This window comes from Rousettus aegyptiacus, unplaced genomic scaffold, assembly GCF_014176215.1.
Source record: "Rousettus aegyptiacus isolate mRouAeg1 unplaced genomic scaffold, mRouAeg1.p scaffold_m13_p_5, whole genome shotgun sequence".
Lineage (NCBI taxonomy): Eukaryota > Metazoa > Chordata > Mammalia > Chiroptera > Pteropodidae > Rousettus > Rousettus aegyptiacus.
Window position 1 is genome coordinate 78992626 of NW_023416308.1, and position 27438 is coordinate 79020063.

Consider the following 27438-nt stretch of genomic DNA (forward strand, 5'->3'; position numbering starts at 1 on the left):
TATATGTTAGTTACATTATATACACACCTATGAAAACATAAGGTATTATTATCACAAAAATTAAGTGGCAAATAAATAGACATATTTAGTATACAAGGTTTTTTTAATTGCAAAATTAGGCCAAAGACCTAATTTTAAGTGTTTAAAGAGATACCTTAGGGCAATTTGTAGCTCTGCTTTGAAAATTAGTTTACTAAGAGATCTCATCAAGTGTAGTTAATATGAAACTTCTTTGCTCACTGTCAAAAACCAGAGTTCTCACACTCTGTGTGAGGGACTGTGATGGTCAGAGATCAGGGTTCAACTCTATGGGTGGTAAAAAGGTGAAGAATGGCACTCTGGATCTGCTTGGTCTTGACACTATAAATTATAGGATTCATTAATGGAGGGAACAAAAAATAGACATAGCTCATAATGAGGTGGACAATATGTGGAATCTCCTTCCCAAAACTGTGAATCAAAGACAATTCAATCACAGTGACATAGAAAACCAGGACAAAATGCATGAGAAAGGACATGGGAATGGCAATAGGGAAAAAAATAGAGAGGTAAAATCGGAGGGACAACAGATGCAAATCCCCTCATCAGAACTCCTAGCCCAATTTTCACCACCAGAGTACTAGTGAGTATGGAGGTGTATCTAAGGGGGTAGTGAATGGCAATAAAACGATCATAAGCCATCGCAAGCAAAACACCAGATTCTACCAAGGAAAGTGAATGTATTAAATAGGCTTGAGAAAAGCAGGCTGTATTTCCAATCTCCCTGCGGTTCAACCAGAGGACTCCCAGCACTGTGAGCATTGTTGTCAAGGTCAGCCCTAGGTCTGTGGCTGCCAACATGGCCAGGAAATAGTACACAGGCTCGTGAAGATTGTGGTCTTCCTTAATGAGAAGAAGGAGAGTGCCATTGCCAAGAAGGACAGAGATGTAGATGATAAAGAAGGGCATGGAAACCCAGTGGTGAGCTGCCTCCAAGCCTGGAAAACCAGACAACAGAAAGAAACTGGAACTGCTGTTGGACCACATGATGATTTATCCAGAAGAAATGTCCTTTTTTCTCAGTTGTTACCATGGAAATGTAGCTCTATGTTAAAGGTAATAATGATATCAATATAAGCCATTGTTTCTCAAAATATATTCTCAGGACAACCCATATCTTTTGTCTTTTTAACTGCATAATCCAGGGACCATCCCCAACCTACCCAAATTCCTGGAGTTTCATATGGTCATATACATTTTAACAAACTCCTCAGGAAATCACTGATGCACATTAAGACTCAGAAACCATTTTCAACAACTATGAAGAGTTCACGAAGAGATTCATACTTGAAGGATTCCAAAGAACTCAACACTTACCTTAATCCAATCTGCTACCCAAAGCGGTAATTGCCTTCACAGTAATGATTCCTAATTCATGCTATCCTGCATAGGCACGATTTCTCTAGATTCTCGAAAAAGAGCCAAGAGCCTAGAGGAAAGTGTGAGAAGAAAAGCTGTGCCACTACCACTGTTGCTAAAGAGAAGAAAGTTACGAAAGATACACTTTACCTCCAATTCCATGGGTTAAAGTTGAAAAAACAAATATGTTTACATTAAGTGTTTAGTAGCTTCTTCCTGGACATGACAGAACTACTTGGTACTCACTACAATAGCCAGAATAATTAGAAGTTAAATATTCATAGGCCTTGGGCTGGAGTGAGTGCTTAGGTCAGCCAAAGACATGGCTCATAATAGAGTTTCTCCTTCAGTCTGCAAATTGTATCTTCACACACACACACACACACACACACACACACACAATGTATATACATATATAAATCCAGTATGCATACATATATGTATACATATATAAATGTATATATACTTATATGTATGTTCAAATATATACAAATACATATATACAATTACATGTATATACATTAATTTACTCAATATTTTTCAGCATCTAATGTGATAGGCATGACATTTTAAGCACTGAAATTAAGTCCCTAATTTTATAAGCCACAAATTAAGTTAGAAAATAAAGAAGAAAAATTTAGATTAGTGTAAGTGCGATTTTAAAATAAAATGGCACCATTTAATGGAAATTGACTAGGATAGTATTGCACACAGTTTAATACAGTAGTTTGGATGATCTGAGACTGCACCTCTGAGGAATTGACATTTGGACTGAATAGCAGAAAGAATTGGCCATATGAAGATATAGAGGAAGATTGTTCTATTGAGAGGGGAAAATTAGCATGTCTGGAGTTTTGTGAACAAATAGAAGAGGGACAATAAGTGATTTCAGAGATCGAGGTAGTGGTCTCATAAACCTTATTGATAATGTTAGAAACTTTCTTTTTACTAAAAATGCAATGAGAAGACATTCAAGAGTTTAAAAATCGCAATGATGAGGTTGGCATATCCTGATTTGCAGTTTTTAATAATCATTTGGACTTCTATGTGAGGAATAGATAATCAAGCAAGATAAAAGAAAAGAAGGTAGTTAGAAAGCTATCTCAACAATTCAGACAAAGAGTAATGATGACTTGATTTAGGAGAGCAGCAGCGTAAATGAAGAAAATTTAAACAGAAAAAGATACATTTTTGATGCAGTACCATGGCTTGCTGATATGTTGAAAACAGACATGCAAGAAAAAACAGTGAGATGATTTCCAGTTTGAACACATAGGATAACAGAGAAGTCATTTACTCAAAAGAGGAAGTCTGAGGGAGATATATATTTACCTGGGAGGAAATCAAGGGTCACCAGTAAATTTGGCTGACTTGGAGCAAATGTAGGCCCTATTTTTTTCTTGTTGCATACCAGAACAGTTTCATTGGGATGCTTTTTTATCTGCTCCAATTAAAGACTTTTAAATATTCAGATATGCATTTTTGAAGTTATTTTGCCATATATACTCTTAAGATGCTCCCAAAGAAAACCATCCTCTCATTGTGTACCTGAACAAATGATTTCTAGCTACAAATTTTAAGCAGTGATGACATGCCAGACATCTGGGCTTGAGGTAATGATTCAGTCCTTTTAGCCTTACCATAAGGGATGGAAAATTGACAGGATCACTTCTAATTCTCCATACTATGTCCCCAGGAGTGAGAGATATAAACCAAAATATAGTGCTTATTTAAAATACGATTGATATTTATTCTTTAGTCACTGAATGCAAATATCCAAAACTGCTCCTCTTCTTACTTTCTCTAAATACAACTTTATTCCCCTTACTTCTCTGTCTTATCCACAATAACCTTTTACTCAAACCCTTAATGTGATTTTGTGAATAATGCCCTCTTGTAAAAGAGTATGTAGCAAAAGTAGTAAATTACTACAGAAAAAGCTACCCAAAATGGGAGGGATCAATTCCATTCTGCCATAACCTTCAAATTCAGTTCCTTCTTTTCTAGCCCCAAGAATTCAATACAAATCTACCTTTACTTCATGCTGTGGGAAATTCAAATGTCTTCAACAAGGAGTCTCACTTTGGTTTTTAAGAAGAAAGACCTTTAGGGAAGAGACAAAAGCTAAGGAAAGACCACAGGGAAGAAAAGACGTCATGAAGGTAGAGGATAGAACCAAGAGGTATAAGACATAGTTGAGTATGTCAAAATTCAGGTAACATTCTACCATTTACAGTTATAACCCCTCTCTGCCTTATTTAAACGTCTTACAGAACAAGATGTGCCTCTGTGTTTATCCCTTAAAAAGAGTATGGAGACATATGGATGGGTCAACCATATTCATACCACTGGGCATGAAAGGTCTTAGGTACTCATGCCCAATTCCCTTCCCAGTATTACCAGCTTCAGACTGAAATCTATGCATGCATTGAGAACCTTCCCTTCTTCTTCCTCCTGTCTTCTCTCTAGGCAGCTTATAAAAGAGACTCCTACTGCCCTCTTTCTGTGTCTCCTGAATGTTTCCCTATACTCACATGCACCATAGCTTGGTTGTTAGGGATAAGAAGTAGATTTCTTGGGTCCTGCCTGAAGACTCAGATCATATGACTTATTCTCAAAGCTGATGAGGTTCTTAATAAAGAAAGCAACTCCCCAGAGTTTTTGCTTTTCCAGCCATTAGGGCAGTTAATAAATACTTTCTCTATCTTAACCCCTCCTGTGAAGGAGATGGAACACTTATTTAATCTCCCCAAAGTCTTAAATCATCTTTTCCAAATAAGGTATGAAACTAATAGAGCCTCAGGTGGCACCTTTATGTGAGAAGAATTAGAGCACTTGTCTTTATGGGCCCAGGAGACCCTGATGTAATCTTTGGGAGGCCATTTTTCCTCCACATCTACTTTAAAGGTCAGATCTTTTCTGGTTACTCTCAAGAGAAAATTTACCATCTTGGCCTAAGTCTTTTGAATTTTAATTATATTTTCTACTTGGTTTATCTCAAAACTAGTTTGAGGGTGTAAAGTTAGGTAGACTAGAAGCAATATGGTTAAAGCCAGTCAGTCTCCTCCAGTGCCAAACATGAAATCACAATTTTCAGCCCTCACTATTCTTTTATTGAGTTCATCTTGCCCAATTTTTTTTTCTAGAAAATCAGTGAATATACTTGAAACACAATGTTTCAGTCTATAGCATCTCATCCCTTTTGTCACAGGGGTGATATCTATGGCTTCCCTTCCAGCCCTGATAGGAAACTTCCTACTTGTTACCAGTTTTAAGGAAAAATAAACATATATTATCAGAAGAACAAATTTTCTTTCCCTGAAGTAATGTTTTGGTTGTTACCATGCTGTGTTATAATTAAAGTAATATTTAATACAAATAAGAGACCCAGATGATTTCTGTTGTAATCTCAAAATGTAATTGTATTTGGACATGTGGCTTTTAATGAGATGATTAAATTAAAATGACATTGTTAGAGTGGACCTTGTTTCAATATGACTAGTGTTCTTACACGAAGAGGAAATTTGGGTGCACAAGAAGATACCAGTGTGCACAGAGGAAAAAACATGCAAAGACACAAGGAGAAGACATCCATCTACAAGCCAAAGAGAGAAGCCTCAAAAGAAACCGGTCTTGCTGCCACCTTGATCTGAGATTTGACATGGAAGAAATTTAAAAGATCTGTTAAGAGGATGAAAAGATGAGCCTCAGACTGGGAGAAAATATTTACAAATGATATATCAACAAAGACTTGTATATATAATATTTTAAAAACTCTCAATACCCCAAGATTAAAAAGAAGTAAAATCAGAAAATAAGCAAAAGATATGAACAAACATTTGACTGAAGAGAATGCGTAGATGGCATATAATACATTTAAAGATCTTGACATTATTTATCATTGGGAAAATGCAAATTAAAATCAGATATTATATAATACTTCAGAGTGGCTTAAATGAAAAAGTAGTGATACAGAATACAGAGGACTTGGACCATTCATCAGTGCTGGTGGGAGTGCAAAGTGGTACAGCCACAATGGCAAATAATTGGCAGTTTCTTATAAAACTAGCATATGCTTACCTTATGGCCTAGCAATTGTACTTTTGGGCATTTATCTTGGAGAGATGAAAAACTTTGTTTATACAAAAACCTATACACAAATGTTCATAACAACCATTTTAGTAATTGCCTTAACCTAGAAACAACCTAAATGTCCTTCAATTGGTGAATAGTTAAACTATGGTATATCCATAAAATGGATTACTGTTCAACAGTAAAAAGAAGCAAGCTATTGGTACATACAATTTGATACTTCTCAGGAGAATTCTGCTGAGTTAAAAAAAAAAAACAATGATTTTATACATCAATGATGAACTTTCAGAAAGAGAAATTAAGAAAACAATCCCATTTACAATTACATCAAAAACTATAAAATACCTGGGAATCAAATGAACCAAGACAGTAAAAGACCTGTTTTCAGAAAATTATAAGTCAATGAAAAAAAGAAATAGAAGAAGATACAAATAAATGGAAGCATATACCATGTTCATGAGCAGGAAGAATCAACATTGCTAAAATGGCCATACTATCCAAAGCGATCTGTAGATTCGATGGAATCCTTTTCAAAATACCAATGGTATTTTTCAGAGAGCTAGAACAAATAATCCTAAAATGTATATGGAACCTTATGAGACCCCAAATAGCCACAGCAATATTGAGAACAAAGACTGAAGTTGGAGGTATCACACTACCTGACATCAAACCATACTACAAGGCTAAGTAATCAAAATAGCATGGTACTGGCATAAAAACAGATACATTGATCAATAGAATGGAATACAGAGTCCGGAAATAAATCCAAGCCTATATGCTCACTTAATATATGATAAATAGGTAAGAATGTACAATGGGGTAAAGACAATCTCTTCAATAAATGGTGTTAGGAAAATTAGATACATGCAAAAAGAAGGAAGCTGGATCACCTTCTTACACCATATATAAGAGTAGACTCAAAATGGATTAAATTCTTAAATGTAAGACCCAAAACCATAAACCTTCTAGAAGAAAATATAGGCAGTAATCTCTCTGATATTATTAACAGGAATTTCTTTCAGATATATCTCCTCAGGCAAGGGAAACAAAAGAAAAAATTAACAAATGGGACTACATCAAACTAAAAAGTTTTTGTACAGCAAAGGAAACCATCAATAAAACAAAATGACAACCAACTGTTTGGGAGAAGATAGTCTCTAATGATACATTGGATAAGGAGTTAATATCCAAAATATATAAAGAACTTATACAACTCAACAACAAAAAAACAAACAATCCAATTTGAAAAATGGGCAGAAGACCTAAACAGATACTTCTCCAAAGAGGGAATATAGATGGCTAATATACATATGCCAAGATGCTCAATGTCGCTAATCAGCAGAGAAATGCAAATTAAAACCACATTGAGATATCACCTCACACCTGTTGGAATGACTATCATCAATAAATCAAAGAACAACAAATGCTGGTGAGAATGCGGAGAAAAGGGAACCCTCATACATTGTTGGTGGCATTGCAAATTGGTACAGCTGCTATGGAAAACAGTCTAGAGGTTTCTCAAAAAATTAAAAGTGGATATACTTTTTGATCTAGCAATTACACTTCTGGGTATTTATCCAAGGAACACCAAAACAATAATTTATAAAGATCTATGTACTCCAATATTCATGGCACCACAATTTACAATAGCCAAGATATGGAAGCAACCTAAATGCTCATCAACAGATGATTGGATAAAGAAATTCTGGTTCATATATACAGTGGAATATTACTCAGCCATAAAAAAAATAAATGAAATTCTACCATTTGCAATGACATGGATGGGCCTAGAGGTTAATATGCTGAGTGAAATAAGTCAGATAAAGAAAGAAAAATATAATATGATTTCACTTATATGCAGAATCTAAGGAATAAAAAGAACAAACTAATCAAAAACAGACTCACAAATGTAGTGGACAATTTGACAGAGGGGAGGGGGTTAAAGAAACCCATCCAACCTAGCAGAAAGCTCTGGAGTAAATATACCTAACAATATTAACTCATTTGGAGGGTTAAAGAAATACAAGTTAGTAGTTGATAGTGGTCACAGGGATGGGAAGCACAGCACAGGGAATGCAGTTAGCATTAATGTGATGGCTAGGTGGAGGGTCAGGGGAGGGAGGAAGCAAGTGTAGGGATCGTTTTATGAACTATATAGATGTCTAACCAATGTACTGTTTACTTGAAACTCATTTAAATAAATAATTTTTTAAAGCCAATAATTTCATGTATGTAACTTTCTTGAAATTAAATTTTAGATATGGAGCACAGATTAATAGTCGCCAGAGGTTAGAGATAAGAGGAAGAAGGAAGGAAGAAAAGCAGGTATGTTTATAAAGTTGCGGAATGAAGTAAACTTGTGGAGATAGATGAGTTTTGTATCATGGCTATGGTGTTATTTACATGAATCTACACATGATATAAAATTGCATAAAGCTATACATGTGTATACACAAGTGCATATAAAATGAGAAATTTAAATAATCTCTGTGTATTGTATCAATGTCAATTTGCTTGTTTGGATATTGTACTGTACCTATGTAAGATTTTATCATTGACAAAAACTGAGTGGAAAGTCCACAAGATCTCTCTATAAATACTTTTGTGACTTTTTATAAATTAATAATTATTTCAAAATAAAAAGTTAAAGCAAATACTAAGCCTTAAAATATAAAGTCATTTTTGTTTGCTCATTTAAATATAGAAATCATAAAAAAAAAATATTTCTAAATATATGCTGCTGTGAAATGTATGGGACTAGAGGTGTTGATGAGAGGTAGTGTAGCCCTGGAGATATTCTATTAATATCTGGATAATATATTCAATTGCCATTGGTCTGTGAGCATGGGGAACAGTAATTAGAATGAGATATATGTGTAAAAGTCTTGGAAATTGTCCTATAAATATAGGACACCAACAAGGAAAATGTTGAGATGTACAGGACAGATTCCCCATGAAGGAAATGTGTGAGCAGGCAGCCTCCAAATCTCAGCTTATATAGAATCTCTCTCAACTGCAGAGAGCCACTTTGCCCAAAGTCATGATCTTCTTCTTAGATGTGATTAAGTGAGGAGAGTTTTAAAAGCCTGGCCATTTCAACTCCAAATGAGTTAATATTGTTAGGTATATTTACTCCAGAGCTTTCTGCTAGGTTGGATGAGGCTTTGTTAGCCTGTATCTCAGTTTGGTTTCTTCCTCTGCCAAATTCTACTTCCTTCTTGTTATCAAAGGTGTTAACCTCTGATAAACACTTTTCACTCCAAATTCTGTCTCAGCATCTACTTCTGGAGAGCCCAATCCATGACAGGAATATAGTTATTAGGTGGCTTAGCTATCTAAAAAAATATAAATTTCCTTACTTAATAAGAATGTAAGTGTTCTGGATAGAGAGCTACTGTAGGGAATAAAATATGTTATTTTATAAGTGATGTCATGACCGTTTCTGCTAAGAAGATAATGTAACTATGTGAAAGTGCACAAGAGGATGCATCCAATTATGGGTATAATCTCCAAGGTACTTCTTGGATCAGAAAAGAATGTAGACTAATCAAAGGCACAAAATAATCTGGACACAAAAATGATTCTTGATATCAACCTTACATCACAGACAAAATTCAGTTTAAGGTGAAGTTATTAAAAAGTTTAAAGCTATTATAAATAACAGGAAATTTTAATCATTGATTTTGGATGTAAGATTTCTTAAATATTTCACAAAAACAAGAACCATAAGTAAATTTTCATTTAAAATGATTTATTTCCATGAAAAATTAATAAAATTAAAAAGCCAGCTATAGAGCAGTAAAGCTATTTGTTGTATCTGTATCTGACCTAACATTCATATTAATAATTCATAAATAACACCTAAAAATCAACAAACAAATGACAGACAGCCTACTCTTTTTTAATGATCACAAGACCGGAACAAATTCTTCACAAACAAAGCAAGCAACCAATAAGGATTTGAAAATGTGTGCAACATTATTAGTTATCAGGGAAATCCAATTCAAAACTACAAGATACCACTACACACTTAGTAGAATAACTTTGTAAAAACAGTGAAAATACCTAGTTATGTTAAGGATGTGAATGAATTGAGACTCATGAACTATTAGTGAAATATAAAATTATGTAATCACTTTAGAAAATGCTTATCAATACCTACTGTAAAAGAACATATGTTTTTCTAAGGAATTATATTCCTATGTTTAGGCCCAACAGAAATTCGTACATATGTGCACAAAAAAAAAAAGAAAAAAAAAACAATCAAATAAACATGTACCTGAATGATCAGACCAGCATCATTTGCAATAGCTGAAAAACTATTACTATCAAGGGTAGAAAAGTAAATTTTGGACCTATTCATATAATGGAATACTATATAGAAGTGAAAATGAACAAACTACTGCTGCATGCAAACACATGGATATTTCTCACAAACTTAATGATGAACATGGATGCCAGACACTAAAGAGCACAAATAGTGTGATTCCACTTTATAAAGGTTACAAGTAGGTAAAACCAATCTAGGAGGTGAACTGGAAAGAGAAATAAAGGAACTTTTGTTTAACTTGTAAAATTCGATTTGTTGCACAATGGTAAATTTATTTTGCAATGAATTCATTGAGCTAGACCTTTATGATTCATTCATATTCCTTTAAGTAAATTAACTTTAATAAATTTTTTGCTAAAAAAAATTATTCATTAAAGCCATTTCTAACTGTCAGTTCAGGTTTGTCTATGATTCGTTTTCTCAATCCTGTCTTCATCTTTTGTATCATAATTAAGCAATTAAATAAAATTAATCTAATTTATTTAGTAATCGAATTGAATCTCATCATTTGCCTAATCAAAAAGGGAAATCTCTGTGTGTTTATCTGTATATCTTCTATATATATGTCTATGACTAAAATCTGAAGTAGTAGATTTTTTAAAAAACTTTTTGCTATGTAGAATGGTGTTTAAGAGTTAGTAATTTTAATCTGAAAATGAAAATTACTTTCCATCAATCAAGATACATCATTAAATTCAGCTACCTCCAGTAGTAGAAACTGGAGGTTATTATATTGATTTTATAATTAAATCATTTAAGTATCTATGTGCCAAAAAAAAAAAAAAAACCGGGGAAAGATAATGTTTATTTCTCAAATACGTCAATGTTAAATGGGGAAAGATAGTCCAAAATATAAATAATAAAAATAAGTGTGATTGATTATAGCAGAGGTAGTAATAGCTGACACTGATTGACTGGTTATTACATGTTGAATACTGTTCTAAGTGTTCTATATTTAAACCTCAACAACTTTATGCAATAATAATTAATACATGTATTTTAGAAATAAGGAAAAATAAAGTTACATAACTTGCCCACAGTGACACAGCAAGAGCCGGAGTCACAAGTTTCAACATTCATGTTCTGCATCACATGCATACTGAATTGTCATTTTCCTATGAGAAAATAGATTAAGACCTTGGCTTGCAGACAGCTGGCATTGTAATTCCTGTCCTTCATGTTACTCCTAACTTGATTAAAAAGGAGTTCCATCCATGAGCAAACTGATTGTTGCCAGGCAGGAGGGTGGTTATGGGGCTGAGTGAAAAAGGCAAAAGGGATTAAGAAGTACAAATTAACAATTACACAATAGTCACAGGGATGTGAAGTACAGCATAAGAAATATAGTCAGTAATATTGTAATAACTAAGTATAGCGTTAAGGGGGTCCTGGACTAATCAAGGGGATCACTTCATAAGTCATATAAATGGCTAACCACTATGCTGTACACCTGAAACTAATATATTAAATGTCAAATGCAATCAAAAAATAAAAATAGCAAAATAAAAATAAAAGAAATGGGTACATGTATTACTGAGATGGGAGGAGACTCTCATCTTGTCCTGTCTTCTTATGCAGAACATGGAGATAGGAGTTGTAGAGAGAGGAATAGGGGAAATTAGGGCCTCAGTAAAGGAGCTCTCCCTTCCATGAGGAAGGGCTCTGAGTGTTCATTGGCTTCAGCCAGACATCAAAACTAGAGAAAAAAGGATGTGTGGGATATTTTGCTTCACCAAATCCAATGCCCTGCTCTCCTCTAATTTACACACATTCCTTATTATAGGGACAGTGGTTGGGAGTTCTCACACACAGCTGAGGAAAAGTGCTCCCTTAAGAAATCTGTTTCAGTCCAAATCTCTAACTGGTCTATGTTCTCTTCCATATGCTGATAGATATAAATAACTAATCACTCTTCTAACAGGGCTGAAGTAAAAAGACACAGACAGAGACCTTGGGGACCGCTATTCAAAGCTTAGCTCTCCAAAGCCTAGGGTAAAAATAAGGATACAAAAGATGGAAGGAGAGAGGCATGAAGAAAGTGAAGGAGGGTAGAGAGGGAGGGGCAATGGGTAACCTAAATCAAGACTGGACCCTGGAGAGGAGCTTCTAAAATAAATATTCCTACCAGCCAGGATTTTGTGCAGATTATGAAAGGAATGGCATCATGACTAAATCTTTGATAAAACTAAGGATTCCAGATTCATGACTGTGGTACTGATGAATTGGAGAAAACCAAAATTCAGGTCAGTGAGGATATCTGTTAAATCTTCTCTCTGGCTCCTCACTGCAGGCACCAGGGTAGAGAGAGAAGGAAATAGAGATCTGGTTTCTCAGCAAGATAAAAGTGATAGTATTATCTGTCAACAGTATGTGAAGAATAGGCATGAGTCCTTAAGACTCTCCAACATCTTTAAAATCTGGTTTAAGGATTAGTTCCTCAGATGTATAAAGTAAGGATGGACTCTGAAACACATGTGGCCAAAAAGAGTTATGGGAGCAAACCAGATGATGGGTGTAGACTCAGGGATGCATTTCTACTTCTGGCTCTCTCCATGTCTGAACTTGCAACCTCTCAGACCCCCATTCTAAGCCTGTAATTTCCTGCTTGAACTTTTTTCCCTAGAAGTCCACATAAGTGCCAAAGATAGAATCTCTTCCAAAGGTATAAGAAGAGGCAGCTTTGTAATCATCAGAGTTTCAGACACTTTCTGTAGAGAAGTCACCATCTGACTGTCATCTAAGACTGATAAGTCAAGTCAAAATTACTTTTGACTTGAGCATGGGCTGTGTGTGCCATTAGATCACAGACAGCAATTTACATAGTCCTATATCTTTAGCACCTGGAAAGAACTCAGAGTGTAATAGGTAGTCTCTGCTAAATTGAAACTATGGTAGAGTTTTTCTTTCTACAGTTCTTATAACACCCCTCAAGGCATTTCTGGGTGCCAGGGATACACAGCTGTGTATTCAGAGTCAATCAATCACTTGGTAGGGTATACCAATCAATTTATGTGCTTTGATAATTTGAGAACCTGCTCATAATCAGACCGGTAAGATGGTCAAAAAATCAATTTGTATGTGTACACAAAGTAATCATTCATTAACTAAAAAAGAATATAATTATGTGTTAGGCATTGTGCCAAGAATTAAGTATTGGAAATGGAGCCATCTTTGGAAACCTTTCAATAGAATAAACAGAGAATTGATTGCAAATTTGAACTTTGTGGAAAGGACTGATAAGGGACAAATGTTAGGAGACAAACAAACCAAGGACATAGGGAGTAAACACTTGAAATAGAAGAGAAAATGTCAGGAAAAGTGAAGGGAAATTGCCCAAAGGGAGGTAACGGAGCATGTGAAAGGTAAAAGTCTAAGCAGGATGTCTGGAGTGTCTGCACAGAACCCACGGTTTATGTGGCAGAGTTTGAGACTTTGAGAATTAGCTTCCGATCCATGAAAAATCTAATTCCCTCTAAGACAGAGACTCTGGGAGAAAATGAGTGGCTATAGGGATAAGGAAAAGCCTAGGATCTAACGCCTCCAGAACTCACAGATAATCTCAAGTCCACAAAAACAGCTCTGAGTTAATCAAGCAAAAATGCTGTTTTTCAGGGAAAACAAACAAACAAAAAGTGGCAGCAAGCTTGATTGTACTCCTAAATACTACAAAGATTTCATTCATTTCTGGAGTAATGCACTAATCCATAGTGCATAAAAAAAAAAAAAAACTTATTCACTTAATGCATCTGTCACCTAGGACATGTAAACAATATGACTTTATAGAATGGAGGGAATGGGTTATTGTAAGGATTCTGCCAAAAAAAAAAAATTATGTACATGTACTGTCCTACTGTCTTGACACAAAATGGAAACTCAAAAATTATTTGTTTCTTTCATTTGCCTTTGAACTCTATCTTCTTTGTCTGGTGGTCCCACCCTCCCCACTCTTGCTTCTTTAATCCTGAATACATTGAGTGTTTTCTGAGCCTTTTGCTTATAACAGGAGTCAGCTCTTTCTCTTCTCATCCTGTGAGGACAGAGTTGTTTTTTCCTCAAACTATTTCAGTCCCAGTGCTCCAGGTGTAATGTCATCTGTAGCTACCTTCAGAAGTCCCTATCCACATTCACCACTCTCCTCCTCTTCTTTCCCTTTTTTCTCAGACACATCATCTTTTATCCACTGGTCAGATGAACTTTATTTAATACTTTCAGTTATAGTCAAACCTAGGCTCTTCAGAACCCCATCACCTTATATTTCTTCCTAGGCTTCTTAAGAAAAATTGACATGTCTCAGGATCAATGACTAAAACTGGCGTATACCCACCAAGTAGAGAGTGAAGAAGCTCTTCTCAGCGATAACAAATCTTCAAAAGTGTGGACTAATTTATTTCTGGCAAAGCTCTTTCCCATTTGCAATTTCAGTTTATTTTTATACCCTTTGCCAAGAGCATGACTGGACAGAAATCACTACTGTCACTTAAATATAATGAAACCAAAGTCCAAGATTAAATGACTTTCTCAATATCATTATTGTCACAAAGTAGCAGAGCCAGAATTTCAACCAACATCTTCTAAAGGTAAAAGCCTGGTGATCTTACAAACATGTATTCATAGGCAAAGAGGAGTCTGGGAAGTCATGCAGTAAATTTACACCAAGATGTTCTTTGCAAAGCACATGAGATATATAGCCCATACCAAACCAACCTTAATAGAAGGTGGCCCCATTTTTCTCCGGCTGATGCCAGAGATGCCAGTACATGCTTTTTTTCCTCACAGAAATTGGCTGCCTACACCAGTTAATACCTTAAAATTCAAATGTCAGAGTCTTCCCACTTTTGTTAAGTCTCAGCAGATTCCATAGCTTTTAAAAAATGTTTTCCTTGAACTCACTTAAATAATTAATTTGTATCTTTGTATCTCCAAGTAGGTGGTTATCCAACAGGAATTTATCTCATACCGTTAATAAATAATGCTCTCAAATGCTTATCATAAAATCCACCTTTATTGTTCATTTTTATATCTGTGTTATGAAATTTTGAATTCTTGGAGACATAGCACATCAATAACTAAGGTATTATGATGCTAGACAACATGGATTTTGAGGTCTACATGTTAAAAATAAACCCATATAATTAACTCATAACATTTTTATAGTCTCATAAAAGTCTCTAGAAACTTATCAACTGAACTTCCCCTTCAGACGTATTAGTCTTAGTCTTTCCCACAAAACAACTGTCTATTTTATTTTCTTGTTTATGTATTTATTATTTGTTTGTTTTTCCCTAGGCTGTTAATACCTATTCTTCCAACACTTCTCAGAATCAATTTTTGACTGGTCATCTAGGTTCCATACATTCTGGGAAACCTTTAAATCTCCTCTCAATACCACCAGTCAAGTCAAGCACCATGAAAAACATCCTGTAAGTTTCAACACTATTATCAAACTATTCAGATATAATGATTTCTTCTTTTATTTTGCCTTTATTTTCTTGCTTATGAAATTTATGAGGACATCATCCAGGTCTATTCTGCATACATTGCTGCATCCCCAGTATATGGTTCATTAACTCTTTATGGTCAATCCTGAATAATGTATAGAGTTGTTCTTCATACATTCTATTCTCTCATACCTAGGAATCTCTAGGGAATGACTGAATTACCACCTTTACTGTTTAAACAGCGTATGAACAGGTGGTACACTCAAAGGACAACCAGAGCTCCTGCTGCATTACCTAAAGGGAATACTTTCTTCTTTGAAAAGGTTGCAATGTGGCTCAACACCACTTCTTCCCCATTTCTGCTTACTGGGTTCCCAGGCATGGAGAAGGCACATCACTGGATCTCTGTCCCATTATTGGTAGTTTACATCTCCATACTTCTTGGTAATGGCACCCTTGTCTTTCTCATCAGGAATGACCATAACCTTCATGAGCCCATGTACTATTTCTTAGCTATGTTGGCCACTACAGACCTCGGAGTGACATTGACTACGATGCCTACAGTTCTGGGTGTCCTGTGGTTGAATCGCAGAGAGATTGTCCATGGGGCCTGCTTCGCACAAGCCTACTTTATTCATACTCTTTCTATAGTGGAGTCTGGTGTTTTGCTTGCCATGGCTTATGACCGTTTCATTGCCATCCGTAACCCCTTGAGATACACTTCCATTCTTACCAACACCAGTGTGATAAAGATTGGGATAGGGGTATTAACAAGGGCTGGTCTGTCAATTATGCCAATAATCATTCGCCTTCACTGGTTCCCCTATTGTCAGTCTCATGTACTCTCTCATGCTTTCTGTCTACACCAAGATGTCATCAAGTTAGCCTGTGCTGACATCACCTTCAATCGTCTCTATCCAGTTGTGGCTGTATTTTCAATGGTCTTGTTGGACTTTTTCATCATCTTTTTTTCCTACATTTTGATTCTCAAGACTGTCATGGGCATTGCTTCTGGAGAAGAAAGGGCCAAGGCCCTCAACACGTGTGTCTCCCACATCTGCTGTATCCTGGTCTTCTATGTCACTGTAGTTGGTTTGACATTTATCCATCGATTTGGTAAACATGCTCCTCAAATGGTCCACATCACAATGAGCTACATACACTTTCTTTTCCCCCCTTTTATGAATCCTGTCATCTATAGCATTAAAACCAAGCAGATCCAGAGTGGAATAATTCGTTTATTCTCTCTTTCTCAAACTAGAGCATAACTTTGACTCATTGCTCTTCAAGTAATAACTCAGGAAACTTGGACAAGCTGACAGCTTTTTGATAGAGACAACTAAGGAAAGACGTGATGATGGAAGTCAACGTCTCTGCTATTTAGATCATCTTATGTTGCCTATTTATTGCTGAGTTCTATATAATAATGCAGGCAACACTAAGCATATATCTCAAGTTTCTATCTGAATTTCTGTTTTCCCGACTTACTGGTGAGTCTATGGCACCTGATATATTATTCTTGGATCTATGGTATGGGTCACCAGTGTTTGAGACAAATCTTATTATTTTAGCATATGTTCTGCATGTATTTGCTTTGATATACCTAACAATTACAGTCTTGACCTCAGATATTAATCTAGTTTTTTCACTTATATGGAATTAGTTGCTATCTAGAGAATTGCTCTAAATTTTAATGATATCTACTTGTCCTCAGTTCAATATGCCAACTCTAAAGAAAGTATATCTATGTCTGTTCAGCTAAATTTTTGGTAAATATTTATTAAATATTTTTATTGATTATTATTGTTAATAATATATGTAAATATATGTACATAATATAACAGAGAAGTAATTATATAATAATAAACAGATATAATTCCTCATCCAGATAGCCATTATTTTATTGAATTATTCTCAGATACTACTGAACAGAGATATGTATTTTCAGATAGCAAAGTGGTATTATGGTTCCAGTTTAGAATAATGTTATAGATAAGACTGGGTGGATATTCCTAAAATGAGCAAAATATCAGAGTTGGGAAAGAGCTAGTCATATGTGTAAGTGAGGGGAAAGGGAGAGGATGGAGGCTCGTGACTAGAAAAAAACAATGTTCTTTCCTTGCTCCAAATATCTATCAAAGTTGATTTTGTTTACAGTCTAGATGTGAAAGAAAAAGTTAATAGTCCTATGGCCATTTGAAGAGCCAGTACTCAAGACTCAAGTGACAGGTTGTAAAGTGAATCAAAATGATTTCTTTTGAATAGAAGACAGAATATTAAATGGTACGATTATACGAGGGTTGATCCAGTGACTAGTCACTTTCCTTTATATAGATAGACTCTTTCTCTGGGCTCCATCACACTGGTATTTAAAGTGGTTCCTGACTCTTATCTACTCCTGGTCACAGAAGGTTGAAAATTTACCAGAATTTTCAGGAGAAACATGGAAAAAACAAAGATGAAACCAGATCTTTAGAGCAGCTTCCAGGCTAGTAATTGATTTTTACCAGTTCAAGGGATTATTTGTTGGTTTATTCATTTATTTATTCATTTTCACTCAGTTTGGCTTTGTGTCTGTAATTATGTGTGACATTTGTATTTCTCCTTTCATAGCTTCCATACTGTGTCCCACAGGAGAATAATGATATTATAGATCACTTCCTATGGTAATAAAATACAAATTTTTGATTAAACTGAATGAAATTCAAAGTGGCATATGTTTCCTTGTGTGTCTGTTGGTTCTTCTCTTTATGTCTTTGTCATTATTCCCTGTAATTCCCTCAAATATTTGGGCATCCTAAGCCATATTCTCATCTAATATCCTGAAAAACTTTGTCATATTTTATATTTTCCTTGTGGTCTTGGGAAAGAATTCAAGGGGATCTAAGTTTCATAAGAGGAAATATTTCTTGACTTTCTAGGCCCGGTGATCCTGAACCTACTGTAGAAGACTAATATAAAGGGTATTGGATAACAAAATCTTTTATAAAGCCCTTTAGATGGGTACATTTGATTGACACTCTCAAATGTTTCTTTTTTCTCTTCCTGTTCTTCCTTATATTAAAGAGATGGGATAGAGAGATCAGAGAAGGAACTTATAAGAAATATAGGACTAGAAAGTTCAGTTTCTCTTCGAAAGAATTAGTCTTATGAAACAGAGCATAGCTCAAGGATCATGAAGGCCACAGTTGAACATCTCAAGAATAGGGTGAAGGTAGGTGGGAAACTTTCCTGATAGATTAGTTTATAATCACATGTGCTTCAATGTAGAGTCAAAGTCCTGGGAGTTCTCAAAAAAAAAAAAAAACCTGGAGAAAAAAAGGCCACCTTCTCTACCTTTTCTTTCCTATCTATATATGATGTTTAAAATGAATTGCCTTCCTGGTGACAAAGGTAATATCCAAACCAGGACACAGATGAAGGCTTTGGGGGACCACTGTTCTAAAGTTCCAAATCTCCAAGGCTAGGGGGACAAAGAAGGAGGGAGGAGGCAGAAACTGGCCTTGTGGAGGATCTTCTGCAACAAATCTTCTTTGACTTAGCTTCTGAGTGTGATCTGAAGGGGTGGTATTAGATCCAAAAACTTGCCCAGGCTCAGGGTTCCAGGGTCACATTTATGGCATCAATGAACACAAGACTGATGAACAAACAGGTCATTATGTGGCTCTGGTGTGTCTTTTCCTGGAAAGCTCAGTATTGATAGGGTATGGCAGGGCAAGGTGGGGTATAGAGAGTTAGTTTTTTGGAGCTTACAGAGAAAGGCAGTAGTATGTCAGTCAAGAGATGATGGAGCATAGGATTATATCCCAAAGGCTCCCCCTAAACACTGCTTCTGAATAATCACTTCCTATAAATTTTTATAACAAGGAAAAGCTAAAATCTGCCTTCTCCTCTCTGGCAGGCAGATATATTTTGGAAGTAAAAAGCAGAAGATTAATGGGAATAAAGGCAGATTTATCTGGTGTGATTCAGGACTTTGGAATGTATCATCTGTTTCCTTTGTTGCTCTCTTCAGCTGTTTAAACCATCTTTCTCTTTGCCCCTATATGTTCTACCACAGGTATTTACTTCCCAAAAGTTAAATCAGGTTGAGGAGGAGAGGCACTATAATGACCAGGGATACAGACTAACAGGAAGAAAATCTTGTCAAATAGACCCGTCTAGAATAAAGCAGAGGCAGACTTTGAGGACTTTGATATTAGATACTCTGCTTTAAATTGCTGCACATTTCCAGAAGTAAACCCAATATCTAACCAGAAATAACTGTGTAAATCCTATAAACTAAATGCAGAGGGGACCTTCGTTGTTTACTCCCTTCCACACTGAGTATAGGCACTACAGATTTTGAGGATCTCAAAACCCACACAGATTAGGAGTGATAGCAGATCTGGAGTTGGGGTGGAGTGGGTAGGGGAAGGTGGCCACCGTTTTTACCAACAGATGTGCTACCCAAGTGAAAACACAGCTGGATGCTTTGGACAAAAGGCCATTTAGAGTCTGTATTCACTGATAAGTTCAGGAAGTTAGTGTGCCTGTAGGTTGGATGATCATTTCATGCATTTGAAAAAATATTGAGCCTTATAAAAAAAAATTGATGATTAAATCAAGTCTACTAGATACCATGTATCAAAATAGTGTTGTTAGTTACAGATTACCTACTCAGACAACAGACATGAGGTCAGACATAAAAAAGAAGAGAAGAAAGGATACAAGGTTGACAGGGATTGGAGGGATGCAGTTTGGAAAGAAGAAAAAGGAAGTCAAAGAAAGGCAAATGCAAAGCTGGTCACATAAAGTTGATCTTTGAAAACATGGTGGAGTAAAAGATGTCCCCAAATCTCTCCCCTTGAAACAATAATAAAGTAAACATTTAAAACTCAGCGAAAACACTCAAACTGCATGCCAGCACACCTAAGCATGGGATGTTTGCATGAGCTACCACAGGTCAGAACCCCAGGTGTCAGGTGGTGGACTGGAAGAAATAAAGAAGCTGCTTTTTGCAGCTGCGAAGCTCCATGCAGGAAGAAGGAAAGGGGAGAAAGAGCGGAGAGTTCTCTGAACAGCTCTGCGTGGGAAAGCTGTGAGCTCCCCACAGGTGGCCAGTTGTAGGGACCAGTCATTAAGGCAGAAGACAGAGAAGCAGGACAGCAGAGAAACAACAGTTGATTTTTACCTGCCACGATTGCAAAACCGAAGCTAAGCTGAAGCCCCCAACCCTCAACCCAGAAAGCCTCTCCCGGCATACCCTCCAAGACAGAACTCCCTGGAGCCCCAGGGGAATCAGCAAATGCTATCAAAACTGTTACTAATACTGACAGGGACTGAAACTGCGGGTAGCAAGTGTGATTAAATATCTATCAGAAAATAACAAAGAATTTTTAAAGCTTTATATAAAGCAGGGATCCAAGAACCTTAGATGCCACCTACTGGAAATCAAAAGAAAAGTGCCTTTTTTGCAACAAGCTAAAGAGAGGCCTTTATATAATAAATCTTTTTCTGGGAAAAAAAGTGGAATACACTTCCATTAATGCCTAGGCAGAGAAATAGTCTATTAAACACCATGAACAACCAAAGTGACAAGGCATCTCAGAAAGAAAGAGAAAAATCTCCAGAAAATAAGCTTACAGACATAGAAATATGCATTTAAATGACAGAGAATTCAGAATAGTACTTCTGGAAAAACTCACTGAGTTCCAAAACGAATCATATCAACAATTTCAAGAATTGAATAAACAACTAGATGAGCAAAACAAGGAGATTAACACCCTCAAGAAGAACAGAATCTATTTTCTGGATATAAAAAAAACACACACACACTGCAAGAGTTGAAACATGAAACAGAACACTTGAGAAATAGAGTTGACTAAATGGAGGAAAGTATCAGTGATATCAAAAACAGAAATCAAGAAATAAATCACAAGGAAGAAGAGAGAAACCGAAGAATGAAAAATAATAAAAGAGAAATACAAGAACTAGCTGATACCATCGGGAGAGGAAACACATCAATAATGGGCATTACCAAAGGCGAGGAAAAGGAGCAGGGACTAGAAAGCATTTTCAGACAAACAATAGATGAGAATTTCCCAAATCTAAGGAATTAGCTGGAGCTTGGAATTCAAGAAGTCAACAGAAAATTCAGTTATCTCAACCAAAAGGCCTTCACCAAGACACATTGTACTAAAATTATCAAAAGTCAACAACAAAGATGGAATTCTCAGGGCAGCCAGGGAAAAGAAAACAGTAACATATAAAGGAAAACTCATTAGATTATCATCGGACTTCTCAGTGCAGACCTTTCAAAGCAGAAAGGAATGGAATCAAATATTTAAACTATTAAGTGAAAGGAACTACCAGCCTAGAATCATGTATCCAGCTAAGCTCTCCTTTAGATATGAAGAAATTAAGACATTTTCAGATGAACAAAAATTGAAGAAATTCTCCACTATGAGGCCTGCACTACAGAAAATTCTGAAAGGGGTCAGCTCACCTAAAACAAAATAACAACAAAAAAATACATAATTAGGAGTAAAGTGACTATCAGGCAAATAGAAGCAGAGGAGTGCAATCCTTACTAAAAACAGGACATTATTAGCTTAAATAAGAAGAGAATTGCTATAGCAAGATAATAATGAACGTTCAGCATACATACAAACAAATTGAGATAACAATGACTGAAAAGGGGAGGATCCAAATTTGGGAAAGGGGAAAGGAAATAAGGCACACGCACAAGAAAATGGATAATTGTGTGTGTGTGTGTGTGTGTGTATACACACACACATAACTATCTTTTTCATATTTGTAATGGTAATCACACATCATACTTCAGAACTGAAGTATATAACATAATGGAAACCATACTTCAGAACTGAAGTATATAACATAAAACAAGAACCAGAGGAAAAACTCACAAATCAACCAAAAAGAAAAAAAAAAAAAAACAGAAACAAGGAAGCAATGGAAACACTGAGCTACCACAAAGCAAAAGATAAAATGGCTAAAAGAAGATGTCATATTTCAATAATCATGCTAAATGTAAATGGACTGAACTCACCAAAAAAAAGGCACACAGTTGCAGGATGGATCAAAAAACAAAACCCAACAATATGGTGCCTCCAGGAGAAAGAAGGATACTGAGGGACACTTCATAATGATAAAGGGAATCATGCACCAAGAAGACATAACACTTATTAATATCTATGTTCCCAATCAGGGAGCCCAGAAATATGTAAAGCAATTACTAATAGAACTAAAGAGAGAAAATGTCCAAAACATTATCATAGTTCGGGACCTAAATACCCCACTGTCAGATATGGACAGATCATCCAAAGAAAATCAAAAAGGAAGTAACATCCTTAAATGATTAGAACAACTGACATAATTGACATTTACAGAACCTTCCATCCCCAAACAGCTGCTTATACATTTTTCTCTAGTGCACATGGAACATTCTCATGAATTGACCACATACTGAGATAGCCTCAACAAATATGAGGAATAAAATTATACCAACCATATTCTCTGATCATAATGCTTTGAAACTAGAAATCAACTGCAAAAAGAAACCAGGAAGAACTACAAATACATGGAAATTAAACAACATGCTATGAAGAATAACTGGGTCAGAGAAGAAATAAAAAGGGAGATCAAGAGATGCATAGAAATGAATGATAATGATAGTAAAACATGTCAAAACTTTTGGGACATGGCAAAAGCGGTCATAAGAGGAAAGTTCATATCATTACAGGCCTATCTTCTAAAACAAGAACGAGCCCAAATAAACAACCTAACAATTCATTTCAAATAACTGGAGAAGGAAAAACAAATGAAGCCTGAAGTCAGCAGAAAGAAAAATAAAATCAAAATTAGAGCAGAAATAAATGAAATTGAAAAAAAAGGAAAAAGAAATGCAACAAAGAGCTGGTTCTTTGAGAAGTTTTGTGAAATTGACAAAGCTCAGGCTAGACTCACTAAAGAAAAAAAGAGAAATGTCACAAATAAACAAAATCAGGGATGAAAGAGGGGAATTTATGACTGACATTACAGAAATACAAAGATTCATATAAGAATACTATTAAAATATATATAACACCAAATTTAATAACCTTGAAGAAATGGAGCAGTGCTTAGAAAAAAAAAAAAAAAAAAAAACCTTCCTACCCTACAGTGAATCAAGAAGAATTGGAAAACCTAAATAGACCAATCAGCAGTATGAAAATTGAAACAATTATCAAAAACCTACCAAAAAGTAAAAGTCTGGGACCAGATGGCTTTACAGGAATTCTACCAAACATTGAAAAAAAGGTTTAATACTTGTTTTCCTCACACTCATCAAAAAGAGGAGAGCAAGATAAAGTTAATTGGTCTCCTTTACTTTCAGATGAGGCTCATAGCCTTAGAGTCAAAGAGACTTGACCAAAATTTCATGGTTAAAAATTGGAAGAGCTGGAACTTCAACTAAGGAGTTGACTAAAAGTGAAAGTCTGGAGGTCTTGGAGGTTTTGTACATATATATTATGAACTCACCCTAGAATACTCTTCTTAATTCTATGGCTATATGTTGGTATTTCTCCATGTCCTTGCTTCTTCATGCCCTATCCAACATTGATAGGGGCATTTAGAAAGTATAGATGTTTAAGAGCTTTTGCATCTTACCTATGGTAAGAGGGCTACCATGCTAGCCAACTTGTGTGATTTTACAAATGAATAAAACCCCCATGATCTAATTATTTGTTACTGTCATCTTGATTTTTCTATATACATTGAGTATCAATTATTTCTTCAAACCCATTCTTGCTTTAGGAATTTCTGCTCTGCTCTTCCCTCAGAACAAAATTTTTCTCCTTTTTACCTGATTCTCACACTTCTGTCAGATATTACATACTCTGAGTTTCCTTGACCGTGCCCAAATCTTGCCAGATTTAATAAAGTAAGTCATTTATATGCCCTCCTAAAATCTTATAAATCCTTTATTATATTTTTTAATATTGCTATTATCCCTTTTTCATTCCCTGAATCTACTTCAGGTTTAAGATCCAGAACAACAAAAACCAACTCTATCTTGCATACTTACTACTGCATCTTCCTTGCCTTATACATTGCCTGGGACATATATTAGTCACTGCAGATTTAGTGTTGTTTATATCTGTTTCTATATCTAAGGTTCTCCTACAAATGAATGCTTTATCGTTTTGGTGTCACTGCAGTTCAGGGAAGATATACACTAAGTAAAAAAGCAAAAGCCACTCTAGGAGAATTTCTGAAGACCTACAGACCTATGCACAGCATTTCCTTAAGAGAAGCTTTATCCTACTTTAATGTCCATCATGGAACCCTACATTCATGCCGGGCACTTTCTGCTAACTGGCTTTGTGGGCTTGTAAAAGACCGATACCGGATCTCCATTCCATTATTTGCAGTCTACATCCCCATACTTCTTGGCAATGGCATTCTCATATTTCTCATCACAGATGACCATAACCTCCATGAGCCCATGTACTATTTCTTAGCCATGCTGGAAACCACAGACTTCAGGACTATGCAGACCACAATTCCTATAGTGCTGTGTGTGCTGTGGATGAATCACAGGACAATCAGCCATGGTGCCTGCTTTCTCCAAGCCTACTTTATCCATAGTCTCCCTATCACAGAGTCTGAAATTTTGTTTGCTGTGTCCTGTGATTGGTTCATTGCCATCTGCCACCCACTACAATGTACTTCCATTCTTAACAATACTCAAGTAATAAAGATTGGAAGTGGAGTTTTTATGAGAGGATTTATTTCCATTTGCCCCAATATTGCCTCTCTATTGGTTTTCCTATTGCAGATCCCATGTTCTCTCTCACCCATTCTGCCTATATCAGGATGTTATCAAACTAGCCATGTGCTGACATTACCTTCAGTAACCTGTATTCTGTTGTGGCAATATTTCCTATAGTCCTAATGAACTGTTTTATAATCTTTTGCTCCAATATTTTGATTCTCAAGACTACCATAAGAATTGCTTCTGGAGAAGAGAGGTCCAAAGCTATCGATACTTGCATCTCGCATATCAGCTGGATCTTGGTCTTCTATATTACTGTATTTGATTTGATGTTTATCCATTGAATTGGGAAGAATGTTCCCCACCTAGTACACATTACAATGACCTACATCTATTTCCTTTTCTCTCCTTTTATGAACTCTGTCATCTACAGCATTAAAACTAAGCAGTAGTATACTCCAATTATTCTCCCTGCCCCCATAAAGAACATGACATATACTTTCTTCTGACTGGGAAAGGATGAAGAGATTATAAATGTAATGATAACTTAACTGGCATAAGTTTCTTTAAAAAATGCATTAAAATAAATGGACAATGTCATAACGAAATGTCTTTCAGATACAATTGTTGTTTTCCAAACTCTTTTTATGAGAATAAATTGTAATAAGCCATGTAAAACACCAAATACAGTGCAAGATGTTGGCATGTATTCAATTAATATTTATTGTATACTCCAATACTCCCCTCCATCTAATAGCAGCTCTGATGTGACTCTCAGTTCTGTGGCATGGTCCCACAAATTTAAACAAGTTTTATTCAGAGCTTTTTAAAACATATTGACCTAACATCCCTTCAACCTTAACTTTTACCTGTTTTTCTTCTTGTGTACAAGTAGTTGCCTTTTCTAGAACATTGTCATCAGTAAAGGAGAAAGTGTCTCTGAGCTAGTTTCCAAATGATTACCATTGAGTACAGTGTATGTATAACACAACTGTACATCTAAATGTTAATGCTCAATTTTTATGTAGTAAGTGAATTAAAATGAAGCAAATTAATTTCTGGCCCAGAGGAAAAATTTTCTGTGAATTTTGATGAGAGGGTGCTAATAAGAAATTCTGTATAATCGGAGCCTGAAGAGGAAATTAATTCATATTGGACTGGACATAAATGGAACTTGGAGTTTATTCCTCATGTATGCAATATACGGAGGTAAAAACAGAGAAGCTATGTGTGTCTATGTGAGAAAGAGTAAAAGGAATAGACACTTGTGCTAGAGGTGGAAGAAGGCCTGGGCTGGAGAAGAGTTTCATGACAGGTTGTAGGAATAGGTATCATTCACATATCATCAGGCGAAGAGGATCTCTGAGCCAGATAAGATCCCATTCTCCATGGTGGCAGTAAGGTGGTTATAGATTCAATACAGGAAGAAGAAAGAGTAAAACTGCCAGGGTTCAACAAGCCTTGTGCAGGTCACCTAGACACAAATTATTTTCCTAAAGATGAAATCAGGGCCCTGGGTTCTATGCAGAAATAGTAGATTCCCTTACCCTGAATCACCAAAGGAAAATAACTCAGGATTACGAGATTTGGGGTAATATGGAAGCAAACTAAATGTGCAAACATAGGACCATGTCAGGCTTTCTGGTGCCATTTACAAGCTATGTTATGTGCCATGTGTGTGACAGGCCCGTGAGATTGGCACACCTTTCTGTTTAGGATCACTTGCTACATTTGAAATTCCTCTTCATTGTCTATCTTTCTGCCTATGCTACTGGATTATAAAACTCACTGTATTCCATCTACATACAGAGTACTTTGAGTAGAGTAGGTGCTTAATAAAATGTTATTAAATAAAATACTAAACTAATAGTACATGATGTTTCTGTGTCTCTCCACTCATATTTCTGCATCTTATAGATATATGATAGATAGATAGATAGATAGATAGATAGATAGATAGATAGATAGATAGATGTATGTGACTCTGTCTTTGGTGCATTCCACCCCTTTGTGATGAGAGACACCCCTAAGTGAATAACCTGTCTGCCTGCTTTTTCCTGAATGCATATTCAGGATATACCAAAGCCAGCCTCTTAGGACTTCTTTTTAAACTTTCCTTTGTTTCCACTGATGAATTTTAATTTTAAGGCAGTTATATGAAATGTTGATTTTTAGTGAACGTTTTTCAATCATCGTGGTCTCCATGTTTTCTTAAGAGCTACTGGGTACCAAAACAAAAAAGTAAACAGAACAGAACACTACAAAGAAGTCATTCAGGCTACTGCTGCTTCTTCATCTCCTTCCCACAGCAGTCCACTTAGTGTAAGACAAAAAAGAGACCCTCAAAAAATCAAGCAGGTTGATAATAATGCTCGTAAAAACCTTTAATTCAAGTTGTGGTTTATTGTGTCTGTCAAAAT

At 35.8% G+C, this 27438-nt stretch overlaps 2 protein-coding genes and 1 pseudogene across 2 annotated transcripts; 2 read left to right on the forward strand and 1 right to left on the reverse strand.

Moving 5' to 3' along the window:
* Positions 1–293: 293 nt before the first annotated feature.
* On the reverse strand, positions 294–1026 carry LOC107505715 (olfactory receptor 51B5-like). Its single transcript, XM_036221307.1, is given in 2 exon segments — positions 294–494; positions 496–1026. Coding segments are annotated over 2 exon segments (732 nt in total).
* Positions 1027–15587: 14561 nt separating this feature from the next.
* Positions 15588–16526, forward strand: LOC107501204 (olfactory receptor 51B6). Its single transcript, XM_016127116.2, has one exon. It carries the CDS (start codon positions 15588–15590, stop codon positions 16524–16526), a length of 939 nt encoding a protein of 312 aa, XP_015982602.2.
* Positions 16527–24581: 8055 nt separating this feature from the next.
* On the forward strand, positions 24582–25470 carry LOC107501151 (annotated as a pseudogene).
* Positions 25471–27438: the final 1968 nt, after the last annotated feature.

What these genes read in the sequence shown, in the direction of transcription:
- LOC107501204 (XM_016127116.2), top strand. Translation starts at nt 15,588, where the DNA reads ATGTGGCTCAACACCACTTCTTCCCCATTTCTGCTTACTGGGTTCCCA.